This window comes from Ornithodoros turicata, chromosome 5, assembly GCF_037126465.1.
Source record: "Ornithodoros turicata isolate Travis chromosome 5, ASM3712646v1, whole genome shotgun sequence".
NCBI classification, from domain to species: Eukaryota; Metazoa; Arthropoda; class Arachnida; order Ixodida; family Argasidae; genus Ornithodoros; species Ornithodoros turicata.
Genome location: NC_088205.1, coordinates 80,195,206 through 80,215,328, shown reverse-complemented (window position 1 = coordinate 80,215,328; position 20,123 = coordinate 80,195,206). Strand labels below are relative to the sequence as shown.

The window sequence follows — 20,123 nt, the reverse complement described above, 5'->3', positions numbered from 1 at the left end:
TTCTACGATACTTTGTATACTTCAGTTTACATTAGTATTTCTGTACAAGCTGTGGATATTCCACAGGTGTCTCATTCTGAGGTTGATTATCATCATCATTCTACGCGTTTTCATAGGAGCCATTGCTGTCGTCTGCTACGGTAGTCGTGCATACGCTTCTGCGCGTTCAGAATTCAAATTTCCAGCGTCCAATCGTGGTGCAGATCTCGCGTGCCGATGAGTAGCGGCCCTAGCGGATCGTGCGGACGGGCTCCTCATAGGGGTTGCCGATTAAGACATGGTCGTTATAATCTAGTAGGTCGTGGTTCTGCTTTATGTCATGGTTGCCAACACCATTGGCCTCAGCGTTACTAAGTTGCAGTTACAGTGTAGTCTGCAAAAATATTAGCTGGGTTACAGTTGCACTTACTCTTCTTCAAATCTAACTCTCAAAAACTTTGTTTTATCACTTGTACTGTCCTAGCGTAGTTATGCCCGTGTTATGAACAGAATTTTCCGTATAGACCTTAACTGCGCGTTTACGCTCGCTTCCTGACAGAACGGGCTGACGTTTTCGAACTTTTGCGTTCTGGCCGCTGCGTTCCTCCAATGGTAGGAGCCGCTTCTCTGCTCGATGCCGCGCGCCTGTACGCAACAGCACGCATGCGCACATTTCTCGGATTCGATTGGGCACATGGCTTGCGTTTCTTGCGCTGATAAAGTTGAAGTCAACTCAACTGCTTGCGGTGCGTCGGCGAAGTGGCCTTGCGGAGAGCGGTCCTCCGCTTTCATGGCAACGACGTATGAGGTGACAAGATTTATGGAATTCGTGGTTGAGAAAAACTGCAGTAAAACTGAAGCCCCGACAAAACGACGCTAGGGAATTGACGCATGAAAAATATTGCCATACCTGAGTAACTTACTTACATTTTACAGTTACTTTAACCAAAAACAGTAACTATAGTTGCAGTTACTTTTTTTAGAAAAGTAACTAGTTACTGCAAAAGTAACTATAGTTACAGTTACACGTTACGTGTAACTGTAGCTGCTACCCAAGACTGATTGGCACCACATTGTTGCGCGCCCTCTGCTGTTTCAATCCGGCAACTGCTGTTGATGCCAACTTAATGAGCAGGAAGTTGTACAGTGAGCAAAACATAGCTGAATTGGCGCGCGCAATACCGCAAGGTTCGACGGCTTAGTCTTACTTGGATGCAATTGGACACGGTGTTCACCAGAATAGACACTAGTACCGAACCACAAATCTAGATCCGCTTATAACGATTCTTCAAGCTGCTCTACCGCTACAGAACCGTACGCACTCGTTGCCGCGGGAACCCTAAATCCACAAATCAGCAGGATTACGGAACGCGCCGACAGGCTCTGTAGTCAGGATTATCCACTCGAAAACATTGGACGCGGGTGATAAGGATACATATGTTTATTGGCTTCCAGTTGCGGAAGTCGTTCGACCATATTGCCTTCAATTTCCGAGCCAGAAGACTTTATACCTTAGTGTAGCCCAGAAGTGAACAGCGACGTCACTGGGCAAGACATGAGTTAGGGAGTCTTATGTGATTATAATGATGTATCGTCAGGGCGACGGCTACCAAACACTTCTCGGTCTTCACTTCTGTTTTTCGTATACAGCGAGATCACCAGGATCATGAGCAACGTCAAGCGGCCAGTTTTTCGCTCAAATTTTGTCGACGTGATGTTTCTAACGTGTCCTGAAGCACGCGGCACCTTGTGTCCAATCGACTTGTATCACGCAGAGCCATTTATACGGAGAGTTTGGACATTCTTTGATCTTTTGCCGCCCGGAAATAGGGAGCCGTCATTGCTCCACCCACTTGACCGGGATGAAAAGCGAGCCGCGGCGGCACGGGGAGATTTCAAGGCTGTGCCTCTGCTCCAAAACGGCGGAATGGGAGATTTCAAGACGGTAGCTCTGATCCAAAATAGTGCCACTGGCCCTGGCGCCGCCCATCGTGTGACGTCAAATGACGCGCTTTGGGATAGGCTCCTCCCAATGGCCAAACTCTCCTAATAAACGGCACTGGTACCACGTAGCCACGTTTCTGGCGCTGTCGGTAGGATTCCAACCCGCAACCTTGAGCACTTTGCCAACCGATGCACTGAGCTGAGGAGTCACGCGTCCTACAGTTACGCGCCGCTATTTTCCGAGTGGACATGGCTGCACACTAATACGTACGGATCTGTCCCAATGGTTCCAAGGTTCCAATAGGTCTTGGGTCAATGGGTCAATGGGTCCAATGGGTCAAGTTTGAGTCTTTGAGCGCCTCGCGCTTATCGCGCTTACCTTGGCACATTTCTTCTTGACTTTAGAAATCTTCAGTATGCTGGCAGTGACGTAAAGTTTCCCCACATTCTGGCACGTGATCTTCAGCTTGCCCGTGTACATGTAGTCGAGGATGTCGCGGAACGCGTTAGGAGACACGCCTTTCAGGTCCATCTGCGCATGCGTGACAAACTCAGCATCAAAGAAAGTAGACAAACTCGTTACGTTGACCTGTTTAATAGCGGTGGGAACACATCATGCGATCCTCTCCATTTTATGATACGTGTCCCGTGATCTGGGACCAGGACCGGGACTGGGGACCGGGACCGGGACCTGGGACTGGGCGAGTTTCTTGTACCCGACCAGAGATATTCACTCTTCCATTTTTCAGTCTCTCGCTACCATGGTTCGTGCTGATCGTATAGTTACTACCAGCGAGCGTATGAAGTACCTACTTAGCCATGCCACTGGTATTCCCCCTTTGCGACGTGAACAGAAGAAGAAAGAACAGCAGCAAGTGGGTTAGTATGCGTCCTGGGCCGACTTCAGGGGGAACTGTGCCGACATTAGCCTGGAAGGTCTGCCGGGAAGCCGAGGGGAAACCCCAGACACTGCACAGCTGATGGTGATGGGATTCGAAACGGGAGGACCTCGATATTCCCGGTCGCGAAATCCCCGGTCTCAAAATTCACGTTCTCGAAACAAGAAAAATCAAGGAGAATGCTCGATTGCTCCGTAAGATGATACGCTGCGTTTAAAGACACGGCATCACTATTTAACCACTCAAATTCACGGGTTTTCGATGTCTGTCCAAGTCGTTTTAGCGAACGAAAGCCACATTTTAGCGTCCGTTAGGTTTAGCAGGGCGGACAACACGGAACGGCACATTGGTTAGTTTATTATTAGGTTAGTCTTACGTTCGGTATTTGTATTGGTATGTCCAGTTTAGCCTAAGTTCGCTGTTGGCAGTTTCCTGTGCATTTTATAGTCAGATAACATTTATTTACAGTAGTTTGTTTTGCAACGGGGATTTCGATCACTTTATTTCGAGGTACACCCTTCGAAACCTCGTCAACGCCCAGTCTGGACGCGGAAGGCAACCATCGTAACCACTACTCCACGCGAGCTGGCAATTCCAGTTTCAATCCCCTTCACTATACTACTTCTACACACAATGTCCGAGATCCCCCCCGCTTTGTAATCCGAAAGCAGAAATCAACCCCTAATAAAAGAGCCGTGCCCACTTGCGGAAGCTACTTGGGTAGAGCAAACGAGATGCTATTCAAGGTCTTCCAACCCCTTATCGAGGAGTTTGTAGGGCTGACAAGATAGGGATGTTCCTCCAAAGTACCGCGAGAGAGAAAGCTTCGGGTTTCACTGCATAAGACTCAGAGCCAATGACTCGTGGAAGGAACGAGCGATTTGGAGGAGTTCCACGAGATGTTATCAAACGCTCGTTGTGGAGTACGGCTACAGAGATGGGGGATGGAAACTTTGGCGCTACCGCCAATTTATACGTTCTGTTTTTGTTCCGAGTTTACCTAGAAGAAAGGGAACGCGTTGAATATTCAGTCTTCTCTCAAGCGATGGCCATTGTCTACAGGGGCGACCTCGAGGTCTGCCTTTCTGAAGATCAGTATTATGTAGTACTAGTACGCAGTATTAGTAGATTATGAAGATCTGTCATTATACGCAAGGTTACATGTCATCGGGCGGCCAAAAAGCAGCACAAAGCCGCTTGACTAGGGTACAACCGTTCTATCACTCGCCAATGACAGCTGTTACAGAACATGGTCACAAAAAGAAAACACACGCATGAGCATTTAAGCTGTATAACGACAGAGAAATTGAAAGTAACTGAAAGCTTGCAACGGGCACTATACTAATTATATGATTCTTTCACGAATTACGAGCATACACCTCGTATAAATGATGTCTTTAAAGTAGAGAACGAAGCCCCCGATCACTTGAGCGGAGGAGTTACCTGTTGAGCGGCAAGGCTATTTAGTGATTGTGGGAGACTAGCGTCCTATAATCAGTTCTAAATTTAGGGATCTTCCATCTTGCGGTTTGGCGAGTACACTCGGTGAAGGGATGAAGTGAAAAAAAAAGCGGCAAAGTTTTAGCCTTCAGCCCATCATCGCAGACTTGGTAAGTTTTCATGACTACAAACGCTACAAGCGTGGTTGTAATTGGAAGGCGGTCGTAAAAGTTACATCACATTCAAGTAGCGATAAATCCTTGTTTAGTATAGACTGTGTAGCGTTAAGTCTCTTTACCTTCCGCATTACGTAACCGGGAGTGGAGACTGGTCTCCGGCACCTGCTAAGCGCGGGCCTTTGCCTGCAGCTGGAGAATGTTCCACGCAAGTTCCATATTAGCTTTTAATAATATTTGCAGAGGGCTCCCTTCTCGCCACCGCAATCTAAAAGCAAGTCTATTTGTCGCGACGTGGTCCAGTACCATGATATACACACTAAAATCAATGAAATGCTACGACTGCTTGGAAATATAAGTAGTTGGACCAACATGTCCTTGCAGATCGCCAGGGGACTGCCTCATTCACACTATTTCGATCCAGGGTAGTGGGATTTCATTGGGCTTTACTGGAAATTTACCTCTGAAATGGTTCGTTTTCCCTTGATAATGCCGTCAAAGAATTCGGAGTAGACAGAAAGCACAGCCTTGTGGCAGAAGAACTGCTGTCCTCGAACATATACACTTAGATCCGTGTTTTCATTCTTCTTGAAGAGTATTCTGCAAAACAAGAGTAGCATTGCTTTAGTGTGCGCGCACATACCCACTATAGCCCAGTGTGGCCGAAACACAACGCGCACACATATTTTCCGCTTTGAAGCGCTTGCGACCATAGACCTGGACTACCTTGATATAGGATCACACTAGAAACAGAAGAATACCCCTTTGCAGTGCCGTGTAGAAGTGTACGGAAGCTGTTTCTTCCGATTCGCAGTAAAACATACATTTCTCAGAGATTTCTCGAACGAGACAGTTCTTTCAAGACGTATTCTATGATTCTATGGATTCTGTGACACCAAGTTGTGTTACCTGACTTTCTTAGACTCCTGGGAACCGAGAGCTGCAGCGCGTCTTCTAGGCGAAGTCGTATCGAACGTAAAACTAGTCTCGTCGGATGACGATGTGGAAGACAGGTGAAGGCTAGAGTCACTGCCGCGTCGCGCTGGGGAACTTCCTGCACAAAGCACGACACAAACTACGGTAATCAGACACACGCACACATGTACTCCGGAAAAGCTCAGGAGTTCAAGAAGTGGCCTGGTAGCTGCCTTCTAACTCTTTCACGGCAGCTAAAGTAAACAAACCAGATGCCAAAAAAAAAAAAAAAAAAATCGTACCTGCAGCTGCCGACACGCAAGAACTAGTCTGGTAGGACCTGTTCCTCTGGCTTGGATAGACGATGTCCTCGATATAGCACGCGTTGACGGACCACTCTTCTAGGGATATATTACCAGGCACGTCTGGCAGCAGCATGGGGTGTCTTAAGGAACGCGGGGGCGACGATCGTCGTGCTACCAGGTGGCAAAAAGAATGTGTCATTAGAAACTAGACTTTCGATGGAGCTGCATAACAGAATGGGATCGTTTGCTCGAAGCACATGAGGGACTTTCGCAGCAATACGAATTGGAAGAAAAGCAAACACTAAAAGACAAAGAGGAGACTATCAAACAATTAATGTGTAACAGACTAAGACTGTCGAGGACTAGGTACTGCTGTATTCGGATTCACTGTCCGTTCTGTGCTCCAGAATGAAGCAAGAAGATTTTGCCTCAACCACAACTGGTGGACACCAGTTAAAAGCAACTTATCCTGGAGCTCTGTGCTGTTCCGTGGGTGTGGGCAAGCTTCCCACAACAAACTATGATAATACTATTTTGTTAGATGGAAAACCAGAAAAACGGCATCGGCCGCCTGCTCCGAAAGGCTTGTTGACGTGTCATCATAGTAGTCTGAAGATAGAGTTAGGGACTAGATAACAGTAATTATGACGAAATCGTAAACCAACAAAGCGGAATACACAAACATGCTCCTTATCTGATGCACCGTTATCAAAGCACACGGCGCGACAAGCATGACATGAGTAAACCTCGAAAGCAGTATGGCTCTCGACAAACGTTCCACGAAACCCAGGGGTTTCACGAACATAATGTTGATGAGTTCTTGCGAGTGATACTTGATGCAGGCCCTCGGTGTGCCCTGGTATCCGACCGTGCACGGTATTACATAGTTATCATCGGGATTGACATCGAGATCGGGAGACCAGGGCGCCGCGGCAGACGCCCGTTGTAGAGCCAGGAGCTATCGTCATGATCGGTTGGCTCAACCGGTTGTCCAACCTCAAGATCTCTCCGCACCCCATGGTGCTCTTGCTGATTTTTCTTTATGTTCCGAAAGCCCGGCAAGCACTTGGAAAGCCTGAGCTACAGTCCTGCTTACATGGAGTTCAGCTTCAGTGGTGACCCATAATGCGTTTTCTTCGGGGATGTACCGTCAAACAGTTCTATGAAACAATGAAGGCTCGAGTGACATCTTGCGACGAAACAATAGACAATTTGTCTTAGCACGATCACGGATTCCTCCAAGTAATATAACTTGAAAGCCACTGCTCTAAAGCACCAGCCGTTCACTCCACATATACTAAAGTATACCTACAGGGTGACGAAACATTCAGAGAGGACATATGACGCAAGAGGGCGTCAACGTGACCTCCGGGGTCCTCTGCGTGAGAAGGCTCCAGGTGACGCTGGCTGAAGATGTGAGAGTCCAATGGCTTCACTGGACTTTCTGGACGGACCGTGTGCGGACGCCGGGAATCTCCCAAGAAACCCATGGCGGTTTGCCGCCTCGAAGGATCTTCGAGCTTTTTGTTTCCTGTTGTCACAGCAGAAGCTGCTCGCTGACCAGTAGCCATTGTCTTTTACATCGGTTCGCAATTCCTATGAGACGATTTTGCCTTCTGTGTCAAAAGGCGTCTACGGGGAAACAAAATGTACGTCCATGTCGTTAAGTAATGACATTACACCTAATACTTTACTAAAGGAAGGACGAGATGCTGCTTACCAGAATTTCAAAATCAGATCCCAGACGTGCACGCGAGTTCGGCACGTGTTTTCAACGCAGTACTACGTGAGAGCTCGAGCCACTGCGACAACGATCGCAGCGCTCTGAATGTGGTCGCGGTTGAAGGCGTAACTTCACACTTTTTAGGAACAGTTTCACACGCTTGAGGGCTTCGAAATTCATTTGTTGTTGTTGTTGTTGTTGTTGCTCCTCAAGCGGGATGGCGCTTATCCGCTAGGGAGATTGGCCAGGACTACTGAGGTGCGGTCAACAGGATGTTAAAAAAGAGTGCTGCACATTTGTGTGCTGCACATGCTGCACGTGACGCACGGTGGGACTGCGGATATTTTCGACCACCTGCGGTTCTTTTGACGTGCGTTGGAAATCTCCGACACACGGTGCTGGAAGCAATGTTTACCTCCCCCACATTGCTACCGTCCTTGTATAGAATGTATAGAAGTAGCGCCGCGAAGCAACTGGGGTTATGAGCAGTGGAGGTGAACAGGAAAGAGACAGGGTTTGAGGACAAACTGCTGCAGTACTCATTTATTCGTGTTCATAACAAAAATTGAGACGCATGTACGTTGCATGCCGCAAAAGATTGCCAAAGCAGGTGCGGCAAAAATCTTCCTTAGGGCGTCCAAGCGCTTTTTCCTTATCAGTGTGGACGAAATTTTCGAACGTCTTTGCTGAAGTAACAAAAATAATCCGTGACGTCAGGTCGAGAGACGATTATGATCGCGAGCATGCCTTGTCTCCCTTGAGGTGGGTACGAAGGTTTTTAATGCGAGCCTCCGCCGGAATCTCAGCATGTGGCACCGTGTATTTAACGTCCCTTGCGGAGAACGACGCGTCCAACTACTTGTACAGTGCTGGACAAAAGTTTACGGAACACGTTCCGGCGCATTCCTTCTCCAAAGTGACACGCTGACAGTGAATGGTGCGTTACCGACTTACAAACAGGTGACTGGGTTACTTAGGCACATGTCTATAAGTCCGTACGGTCCCATTCGCTGTTAGCATGTCACTCTGAGGAAGGAATGCGCCGGAGCACGTTCCGTAAACTTTTGTCCAGCACTGTACCATTCCACCAAGTTGCCGTGTTCGAACCCGTTACCCTGGGACCAGTAGGCGTGGGGGCCAGTATGCGTAGGGACCAGTCATTGCTGAAGAGTAAATAATGGCAAACGAAGACCTCTGTTTTTTGTAGTCGTTTGGAATGAAGCATCGACAGACAGTGTTTTTCTTTCTTCCCTATTTTTTCCCTAACTTCTGAAAGCAGACATTTAGTGGCTATTGCTGTAAAGCGAACGCCAGAATTAATCCTCTGTCAATGAGCCTTTCATTGTACTGTATTGTAACGTAATGGGTTAAACCGTAATGCATTGCATTGCATTGTGTCGTCCCGAAAAGCGAGGCAGCCGGCAGCCTGATGTATTATCTTGATTTCTATTGTGTCCATTATTTTTTACTTGAACAGAATGCATTGTATCGCCTGCAACTGACGAATGAGCGCTATTCAACTGAGGAGGTACATGTGTCCTATATGCAGGGTGTTTGCTCTAACCTGTCCAGAAATTATGTTTAAAGCCAGCGATAAAAGAAAAAAACAAGTGTTACTTTTCTGCTACTTGAGTAAGAAACAGGTACTGCTTCACTAGTATAGCACCTGTTTTTTTGTCAAGTAGCTGAAAAGTAGCGCCCCTTTCACGTTTATCGCTCGCTTTAAATAAAATTTCTGGACACGTTAGAGCGAACACCCCGTATATACAGGGTGTTCAAAATTAAGCTTTCACGAGCGCTACGCAGACACAGCGATGACAGGAAACCGGATGATAACTTTACGCTACTTGTGTAAGAAACAGGTGCTGCTAATTACGTAGCACCTGTCTGCTGCTAATTATGTAGCACCTGTTTCTTACTCAAGGAACAGAAAAAAAAAAAAAAATAGCACCGGTTTTCTTTCGTTCGCCTATTTATAAAGTGCTAGTGAAAGCTTCATTTTGAACAGCCCGTACACGCGAGTGAAATGCCAACACGGGAGAGCTATTTAATTAGCACGCCTCCATTGCTTTCTTTCTTCATCGAGAATCTCCGATGTTCTCAGACTCCTTTCGGCCAACTCTTCCAAAGGCTCGAGCTCATAGCAATCGGATAGTCCGTTACCTTTTACAGACAGTACTATGGGAAGCTGTAATCCCTGCCAGAGTATACTCAGGGCCAGATAAAGGTGTGTGTGGGGTGAGAGGGACCGCCATTAAACGGGAAACGAGCGGGAAGTCTACGGCAAAAAAACAAAAAACAAGACAACACGAAGACCGTAAAGCGAGGCATGGGAAGAAAAGGCCATTCGTCGTCCCCGAATGGCCACTGCTGACCACGGCAGCATCACTGGCTGCACTCCATTGGAGTCGTAAGGGTGGCTGCACGGAGTGGTGCTTTCGTCAGTCTAATAAGAACCAATAAGCAGGGGTTGAGGTGAGAAAGGGCGCACCCTGGGGTAGATTATGTTCACCTAGTTTACAGGCTGATTGTGCACGCAAGGGGGTTAATGATAATTCATTAGCCATCATCAGTTGGAGAGGCGAATATCGCCTCTCCAACTGCCTATAGAGGCGCTCGCGTCGTCTTCAAGATGGCGCAGAAAAGAATGATTGCCGATGAAGAAATCGCCCTGCTTCATGCCTTCTTCCACGAGACACGCTTCAAAAATTGTCGAAATAACATAACTCGCGCGTGGTTTCCTGCTGTCTTCGTTGTTTTCGTTCACGCCGCTCCTTTGATAGTATCTTTTTCTTCTTCCTCTTGCCGACATTGAATATTCTTCTCCGCAGTAGTTTTGCACCGCGAAATTGAGCAGTTCTGTTGCTGTTTGAGCTCTGTAAGCCGGGACATTCCATCGCACACGAAGGGAAGTCGCGGCAGTTTCGGGTCAGCGCGAAATATACCTGTCGTCTGCTGTTACTATCATTCATTGAGTGCTTCTGCTGGGGTCCGCTAGGTGGCGAATTGATACGCTGTGAAAGTAGGTCAGCCTTTCGCGCAGTCCCCTCAGCTTTTCCCTTTCCCCTCGTGCACGTAGAACTGTCTCATTGGATCGCTCTCAAATAAGGTACACCACAACAACTGCACGTGAGGTCCATGTTTCCATAGTGTTGTGGCCCGTCTGCGAATATCCCCTTTGTTGCTGCTTTCTGAGTGGACAGAGTGGACACGTGCTCCTCCAACCTGTTCTTTCCCGCATGCGCATAGACGTATTATCGTAGCGTATACTAGATAGCTAATCGCCATCAACGTCAGGATTAGCCTCTTTACTATGAGTTGGCCAAGTATACATACTATAGTAGCCCTGTCTCCTTCGCCTCCCTACAATCCTGTTCACCTCCACTGATCATAGCCACAGTTGCCTCGCGGCGCTACCTCTATACATTCTTATGACCTCACTACACACGGAGAAAAGAAATCGCGTAGAAAAAGTAGGAGTTCTGTGTGCCTTTCAGCGGAACATTGTAAACAAAAGAAAAAGAAAAGCCACTGAAAGAAAAACCACATCGCCACCAGCAATATATATAGTATCGCCCCTGGTGATGGAACTCTCCATTCATCATCATCATAAATTAAAGTAGTAGTCAACGGAGGAAATAGGAAGAAGAAACGTTATATCTTGTCCAACAACAACAACAACTTTATTTTCGGTCTTGGAGAGTGGGAAGTTTCATCGCAACAGGCGATACTCTACCCCAGTGCTTGGTGGAATGGGGGGAATAAAATAACGAGCCCCTTTACAATAACGATCGAAGTCCGATGGTGTCCAGAAATGTCAGAAGAGCTTTGAGCGCAGAGCGTTGCTGGGCTGGATTGGGCCAGGGACCAAGCAATTTCGGTAGGGAGAGAGGGCGAGAGTCCAGCTGACGAAGAGACTCGGAGGGTGTGGTTCGGGAAGGTTCGTAGTGAGGGCAATGAAGAAGAATGTGCTCCAGATCCTCAAGAGCACCACAGTGGCAGCAGGTGGGAGAATCAATTTGTCTCAAGCGGTAACGCCACTGAGCTGTAAAGGCCATATCGAGGCGTGTCCAGTATTAAGGCAGTCCAAATTAAGGCGTGTCCAGTATCTTGTCCAGTATTAAGGTAATTTTACCAAACTTCCAATAGTATTCAGATTGGAGTCTCAAAGCCTATCAGAGCCCTGTATATGAATCCCGATCGCTAGCTAGGACACCTAGGTGCAGTGACGAAGATGCTATTAACTACTGTCGGTAACGAAACAGTAACTAAAAGTAAAAAAAAACTAGGGATAATGACGAAGAAAAGCGCACACGACCGAAGACTCAAACACAGCTCGATCGTGCGCTTTTTTCTTGTCCCCGTGGTCCCGGGTTTTCGGGAGGGAATATTCGTCACCTTGAGATAGCTTATTTTATTAACCATCCTTTAAGTGCTCCTTATAACTTCTTCTTGGTGCTTCCTAATAACAAAACGTCCTGCTAACTCGCTAACTTAGAGCCTAACCATACTATTGATTCGGTTTTATTCTTTTTTTTTTTTACAGCGACAGCTGTTAAGGGCTCAATTTCATGCCGATCTTGTCCCATACGTCGCATCGCCGAAACACAGGAGAGAAGAAACGAAGAAGAAGAAACGCATCGTGGTGGTGTCCATGTGCATTTCCCCCAGCGTGCCCCTTGGCCAAGACACGTGCGATCCTGGCTGAAACTTTCACCAGCGAACGAACCTCCAAGTACTACAGTGACCGTAAGGGCCACACCTTACGGTCCTTCAACACTCTGCTTCCGAGTTCCGACCAATATCCTTAAGCATATCCAGCGCAACACCCTGGCGCTGACCAAGAGGATCTTGCTGCGGACCGCACTCAACAGAGAGAACCATGCGCGTAGCGACAGCCGAACTCAAATAAACATCTCTGTCGCTGTCGTTGATCTTATGCAACTTGTATCATATCTACCAGTTTTTTTTTAATTTCTGCCCCGTTTTCCCAGAAGCCTCGAGCATATAATGATGCAATAAACAATTTCTTATCGGACGAACCTCGTTCAACCTCTGCACCGGTTCAACAGATCGTAACTGTTGCCATCCTGTTGAATCTTCTGCACTGCAAACGCCGAGTATACGGAAGAGAGAGAGAGGGAGATTGGAAGGGGGGAGGGGAAAGAGGAGTTCAGGTTTTTGTCTTGAGGGAGCGAGTAGACATTTATTTACTTTCATAGTGGCTTGACCGAAAAAATAAATAGCCATTTGGAAAGATAAATGGTGCGAGCCCCCATCCTCCGGACGACTCCGTGGAATGATCATTTCCCCTTTTTTCCCGTATCCTAAAGCGAAGGAACAGATGAGGAGAATAAAAGGAGAAAGGGAAGGTATGGTACACAACCGTTCAGAGCAAAGATATAGTTGAGAAAATAGGATACAAGGAACGAAACCATAAACTGTGTTGGAGTATCGGAAAGAGAGAGAGAGAGAGAGAGAGTAGAAATTCGATAAATCTATAAACTCTGCACAATGCTGAAGTGGGGGTGGTGAGGCGGAGAAAGGGGATAGCGGTAGGAAGATTGGCATATATGTAGTTGCATCGATTAACTTTTGGAATAAGGATAGATGAATGCTTCCCGACTTCGGGATGAGGGCTCGGGGAAAGAAGGGATAGATGCGAGGCGCCGGTGAGTCGTGGTGGAGAGGTAGAGTGAGAATGGGGAAAAGCGATGACGCTCAGCATTACGGTGAATGATAAGGGAGAATGGGAGAGAAAGGAGATGAGGAATAGAGGGCGATGCACTCTACTCGTAAAGTATCGGTGAGTATGTTCGCAAAGATCAGTGCTGCATCCAGTGACTTCTGGAGAAAGCGCGGTTGGCCTATAGAAGAGGATACAATGCTGGAAACATGTAAAAGTACCCTGTAGAAATTTAAGAAGCCACATGGTTCGAGAGAATTGTCTGTCCTCTCACGCTGCCTAGCTAGTATTGGTGGGGGAGCCTAACTGTACAGTTGACAGTACGTGGAGTCTCTCTTTTTTAAGAAACCAGCAAGGGAACTGTGACTGTGAACGACGTGGACAAATTGGGAGAAGACAGCAGAAGGACACAGTAAGATCATTTCTCAGCATTTTGGGGGTTTACCTCGATTATCGGCACTGGCATAAGAAAAAGAAGTAAGAGAAACAATGATCTACTTGCAAATCAAACTTGTGCGGCTGATCAGAAAACCGGGTCGCAATGAACGTGCACGTGCGGCTCATAGCCCAGTGCGCGACAGAATCTCGAACCTCCACCCCGCTCGAACAGATACATTGGACACTCGAACATCCCATCGTGCAGCTGTGGCCGAGGGTATAGCAACAAGTATCCTCGACCGAATTCAGTTGTGGATGCCCTAATTAGAATATTTTTTCCTCTCGCTTCAGGAGGGATCGACTTTTAAACCCGTGGTTTGCCCCGGGGCTCAGGACCGGTAGCCATGGCATTACGAGGGAGCGTCTAGGACCTTAATTTTAGTGAGGAGAGTACCTCACGTGCTAATTAAGTTTAATTACTATGAGTCGATGCAGGAAAGTTCCCTCTCACCCGAAAAGCGAAGGACTAATATGGATGGAGATTAATAGCGCAAGCGATAGCGGGTGGTAGGGAGAAGAGGTGCAATGGAGCTGATGGATCGTATATGACAGATGCGTTATGTGACCTCTAATCCTTTTTTTTCTTAGTTTCGTGCAATCACCGCGAAGCGACTATAGCTATGAGCTGGTTATATGGCTATGAGCGCTGACTATGGCTATGGCTATGGCTATGGAAAGAGGAAGGAGAAGCGACAAGGAAATTAATGTGCGGTTGTGCGTCCCGAGCAACCTCTACGGGAAATTTGCCGTAAAGTCAGTTGGAAAACCTAGGGGAAAACCCCAGAGCACCACAGACGGCCGTATAAGACCCGACCCCAGCACTTTTCATAGGTGACACTACAGTAACCAGTAACGAGCAGAACCTGTACCTGTTCTGTCGCTTTAACGAAGGATCCTCTCTAGAGTTCCACTTAAACCCTCCACACAGTGCAATAACGCAGACAATGAAAGCTACGTGCCTACATTTTTCCGTATATATACACCCAGAGAGAGAGAGTCTTAAACGAAGGTTGTACAAAAGGCCCTCTCAATAATTAATCGTCATCAAGATTTCAAACCCGCTGATCGGAAACAATCGTCCAACTGATACGCTTTCAAATCGATCGGCTAAAGAGCTTCAAACGACGGTGCGCGAAGTGCTGCCTATTGTTCGTCAGCTTGCTAGAATTGTAAATGAGCTAGACAAGAAGCCGTGCAAGCGCAATAATGTTCCCGGCGCACAGCTTGAGCTTAACGGGACGGAAATTTCTGCCTAATGCTCACTTTGCATTCTCTTCAAGATTCATCTCTCCCTCACTCTCTTTCTCTCCCTTTTAAATGTTTCGCAAAAATCGACAGATCAGATATGGGCTCCGAGGCGGGAAAAGTGTTCCATATGGAGCACATTTGATCCGGAGGGTGCGATATTGTACTTTCCATATGTGGCACTTATCTCGTTGTGGCAATACGCATTAATGGCACGATATAAAGCGGCGTATTTGAGTGCGGCTTATCGGCTTATCGTGTGCAGTTTAGTCACCCTCATGAGAGAATTGATTAGGCTCGAAGTCTTCAGGCTGCTTAGTTTTATTTTCAACACAGAAGTTAGGGGAATGTATTCGGAGACAACCGTTTATAATACGTTTAGCAGAATACTTACCGATGAAAGTACAATAAGGTATCTGTAGGCTTATCGTGTGCAGTTTAGTCACCCTCATGAGAGAATTGATTAGGCTCGAAGTCTTCAGGCTGCTTAGTTTTATTTTCAACACAGAAGTTAGGGGAATGTATTCGGAGACAACCGTTTATAATACGTTTAGCAGAATACTTACCGATGAAAGTAGAATAAGGTATCTGTAGCAGCGATGCAAGAGGTTCGGCGGCAGTTTACCGATAAGACTGAATATACATAGAATCGAGGAGTGATTGATTACGAAATAATCCTGGTTCATAATTCTAGAGAAACAATACGGCAAACCTTCCCATAACAAAACATGTCGGAGGCGCAGAACGTTAGACGGATAATCATTGCACACCGCGCGCTCGTGCCCAAAAGAACCTACTCTGAAGAATCTCCTTTCAATCTGGAAATTCTGTAAATGTTTAGAGCGTCATTTCTTTCAATTTCTTCTGTTTCCAGTGTGTTCTTGTCGCTGTTGCGTTGTCGTTTCTATGGGGTGGGGAGGGGGGATATATTTATTTGAAGAAAAATAAGAAGGGGAAAAAGAGAGCGGAAAGTCAGCCAAACGGAGTGTCGGCTTGCTATTCCCAAATATAATCAGAAAAAAAAGAAATAAAATGGAGACAAAACAAAAGAATGACGAATGAGAGAGAGAGAAAAAAAAAAACACACAGATGAGAGTAATGTGCATGAAGGTGAGATGATGATGATGATGATGATGGTAGGAGAAAAAATATGGAGATGTGAGCCCGCTTACCACGGGACAAGCTACTCAAAATCACGTAGTAAAAAAAAAAGACTTATAAAAGCTTCTGTAGCTTCTATGGTATTGTGTTATTGTTATTCTGTTCGCTTGCCATATCTGCCCGTTCATTTCAAAGCCTCTCCCACATCGACCAAATAATTGGTCCGCAGTATATACATAAACAAACACTGTTTTAGAAAGACATACTGTTTTAAGAATATACTTTTATTATACTAGTTTTTAACTTTGTTGAAATGTAACACGTGCCCAATTACACTAAACCGTGCGAAATCAGACGTCCCCGCAGGTATACGCCCGAGCAGCGAAAACTAAAAAAAAAAAAAGAAAAGAACCGTATAATTGCGACGACCATATATGATATATTCTTTCCATTTCATCTTTCCCATTGCAATACACTGCAGAAGAAGTAATTTCCGGGAGGTCGCATGTGGGCTATTAAGCGCCGTATAAAAAAGGAAACCAGCTCATACTGCGCTGCCGGGAGTGTTCCGGATGAGTTGGTTCCGCGTTCCTGTTCTGCCTCCGCCCTAATCTTCCGTTCATTGTTCAATCAAAGTGAGGAAAGTGGAATGCCCTACACAGCAATTCATCCCCTTTCTTGCTGGCACGTCGTTTTTACGCGCTACATGCTATTGTGCAACTGGTAGCTAGAAAGCAGATTCCAAGTGGACAATCCCAATCAATGTAAGTTCATTCCAGGCTCTTCTGCAAGTTCTCGATCTGCGAAGGGATTTAAGTACCGTAATTTCACGCGTATTAGCCGCAGCTTATGCGTGATTTTTTTTTCTCACGGGCGCTCTGCGGCTTATCCACCGGTGCGGCTTATCTGATGACTATTTTTTCCTGGTATTTTTCCCATTCGCCGGTTTTAACGAAAGGGCCGACAGTGTCTCTGGAACAGCACTGCCCTGCCGATGCACGAACAGTGCGTAACAGGGACGGGTCCACATTCGAGTAAACTGATCTTCCTGGTGCATTTCCCCAAGCAGCTTTAACGAAAGTGGTGACAGTGATTCACGTCTTCTCGAAGACCACTGACCCATCAATCCATGAAAAACTCCCAACAAGGGCACAATCCGATCTTGGTAGAACTCTACAGCTGACCTCCTTTGCTGTACACTATGCCGACCCTGTAGTATGGACCACAAGGTTTATGGCCTTATCTATGGTCCCCTTTGTCTCACAAATCAGTCGTCTCGTATTGCCCGCGGCTTATCTGCGAGTGCGGCTTATCTGCGAGTGCGACTTATCTGCCAGAAAATTTTCAAAACGTTCCTGCGGCTTATCTGCGGTGCGGCTTATACACGTGAAATTACGGTACATTGTAAATTATGCGACAAATTACTGGGTTAAGCGATACGCCGTTTCGTGTTCTTTTTAAATCGAAATATCCGTCGCACTTTACGATGAAAAAAAAAATCTGTAGTCAGTTCAGTGCTAATTACAATAATGTAATGGTCTGTCGGGGGATATTTTATCAGTGAGTTCTACCAGAGGGTACTTAACTATATTAACCGATTACCACATCATTGAAAGAGCTGTTTCGTCAGAACAGCCACACTGTGCGTGTAACTAGACTATCAGTACAACGATGCATTTAGACATTTTAAATATTTGTCTGTTAAAGTGGGGGCTATGGCTTCTACAAAAATCGAACAGAATTATTGATGGTTAACAAAAAAAAAAAAACCTCACCCTAAACGCTGTGTTCGCCCCATTGATTGATTGACTGAGATATAAAACATATGGAGATGTGTGTGACTCTAGAACTCGCTAATAGAAAAGTAAGTAGACAGTAGACACGTTGTTTGACGATAATCGAGCTCAGTGGTGAGTATCGGTTTACATTTCGTGTAAGGTGTAACTTGCGACCATTTGTTATTTAGAATACCGATTGAATGGGTAGTAATGAGAAATTTTTATTTAATGGTAGTTTGAATCAACCACAGTTTCAATACGCAATTAGTAGACGCAGCGCTATCACTGTTCAATATAATACGTATGTAACTACGGAAGAAACGGAGACATTCTGTAACGCAGTTCAAAGGGGGATTTTGTGCACGTTGTCCCCGAAGATAAAAGTACGGTGCGTTTGAGCACGTATAATAAACGCTAAAAATTCAAATAAATTCCAATAAACAGTGCAATTTGCAAGTGCAAATCTGGAAGTACAAATACATTGAGACCTATAATTTCTATAACCACACCATACATCGCGGAGGAAAGCCTCGGCATCTGTCGTGCCTGCGGAAGCTTTTTCGTAGCCGAGGAAAATGCCCTAATTTTGCAAACACTGCATTTTCAGATACGTTCTATATGTTGCCGCGTGTTTCTTTCTATTCAACCCGATCCAATTCGCAGGGGTTCTTCGGGAGGACTACTGCTGATGCTGTACCTTATGGTGACAAGGCATTCTCCCGTCCACACGTTGTTCCTGACATCGATACGTGATCGCTGCGTGGTCTGCATCCCGGGACAGGATCCGTTTTCCAACTTCTTGACCAACACACTGTGCTGTCCCATGTTTGGATCCTGCTGCAGGTACGTCAACGTGGCCAGCTGCGTTGATAACACAGCTGGCCACACTGGTACAGCCTTTCGGTTTTCTGTGGACTATCCCCTTTGCATTCAAGCTCTGCCCTCAGGGATCCTGAGAGGGGGGGGAGGGAGGACCCTCTCTTCCTCTTTTTCTGCCGTATATACTCGCTTTGCTTTCGGGGATCTCTATAGGGCTGTTGCAGTGAAGTTTGCACAGCGCCATTTCGGGCCCAAACGGCAGCGGATCGCAACAGTAAGGAGTTCCATCAGCGGGTTTTTGCATGGTGTGTCAAACGGTATGGTGCCAAGGAAGCTACAAAACCTGTAGGGAATCAACAGAAAAAGCGGTGCTTCTTGAAAAGCGCGAACAACTCGAAACCGTGTATTTGAAAGTGCCGCGTCGTCTGCTAAACTGGGGAGTGTTGTATGATTTGGGGCGCTGATGTTGCTGCTCACTCGCGCCACCTGGCCCAGAGCAACAGGCCCATATGGCTTCACCGCGGCACTTAGTTTGATAACGATTGGGATTAGGCATAATTAGGAATAACGATTTGACTAAAATGAACCTTTTCTAACACACACTGCAACCCTGGAGGCCAAAAGCTACGTTCCGTCCAGCGAGAACAAAAACGTGACGTGCCGTGACAGATCGGGCAATATTAGGCCTAACAACGACTCTTCGGAAAAAAAAAAAAAAAAAAGAGAGTAAAGAAAACACCTTCGTAAACGCCTCTTCTCTCAGGAACCAATGTTCAACTTAGAAGACATTCCGGCACATGTTGCCCGCCCGAAAAATTACAACAGCAATAACGCGGAAAAGCAGCGGCCGCGTTGTGTACACTTTCTCAAAGTCACGCCATCTGCCGGCCGGTTGTACTTAGTTTCGTTTTCTTTTGTCTTTTCAGCCCAGAAGGCGGCAGCAAGGGCAAGAAATTATTTTCCTTCAGAAAATGGCAGTGGGACAATCGCTAGAGGAGGCGTACAATGAGAGGCCATTCTCGCAATCTTGCAGCAACGACGCTGTGATGTCTTTGGGACCATAGTGTGACGGTGCGCCCACTTGTATAGTGTGTTTGTCGCGTGTGCGCGTTAGAAATAACGCTACGGGTCATTACCATTGTCCGCCGAGTCCTTGGAACGGAGAATGAAGGGCATTTTTGGATGGGCTTCAATCGTGACGGAGACAGTCAGCTGGTTGTGTGTTTTCTGAGCGGTATTGTGGGACGGTAGAGTGTGTTGGACGTGATCCTGTTTTCACGTCGTCACTGATTCTGTAATACTATGAGCGTGCCTAAAAATTCAAAAATGTTTGAACACAGGCAGCGGATGTAGAGGTGCAAGAGGAGGACGTTTAATTAACAATATAGTGCACTTAATGAAATGAATATCTACAGGCGTGCCGCTGATGAGTTAAATTCAGGATTTTACTCTGCGGGGGGGGGGAGGATATGTTTATTAAGAAAAAAAAAGAAAGGAAAGGAAAGGTTAGTTTCGGATTCTGCTTCGTCAGTACACGAGAAATTGAAGTGAGAGACACCACAGTGACAAATCCGTGGATCAGTCTTGCCCACCCCAAGGGTGCTTCAAAGGGTTCTTCAAAACAATAATATTGCAAAAAAAAAGAAAAAAAGAAAAGGTGAGTAAATAAGTTATC

The 20,123-nt window shown here is 46.4% G+C and overlaps 1 protein-coding gene and 1 long non-coding RNA gene across 7 annotated transcripts in view; one reads left to right on the top strand and one right to left on the bottom strand.

Moving 5' to 3' along the window:
* Positions 1-20,123, bottom strand: part of LOC135394941 (kelch-like protein 2) — a 203,928-nt gene that overhangs the window by 7,156 nt on the left and 176,649 nt on the right. For 4 of the 6 annotated variants that reach the window (XM_064626033.1, XM_064626029.1, XM_064626031.1 and 1 more), the window contains 4 exons: positions 5,656-5,829; positions 5,348-5,492; positions 4,900-5,038; positions 2,303-2,455 (listed from right to left, as the gene is read on the bottom strand). In XM_064626033.1, coding sequence (XP_064482103.1) covers positions 2,303-2,455; positions 4,900-5,038; positions 5,348-5,492; positions 5,656-5,829 — 611 coding nt within the window. Of the gene's footprint in view, positions 1-2,302; positions 2,456-4,899; positions 5,039-5,347; positions 5,493-5,655; positions 5,830-6,970; positions 7,291-7,378; positions 7,792-20,123 lie in introns of those variants that run through there. The other 2 variants (XM_064626032.1, XM_064626034.1) reach the window with 2 other exon arrangements.
* LOC135396244 (uncharacterized) lies at positions 16,533-19,922 on the top strand. The gene is made up of 3 exons (XR_010423356.1): positions 16,533-16,615; positions 18,293-18,472; positions 19,375-19,922. It is a non-coding gene; the product is annotated as an uncharacterized LOC135396244 (long non-coding RNA).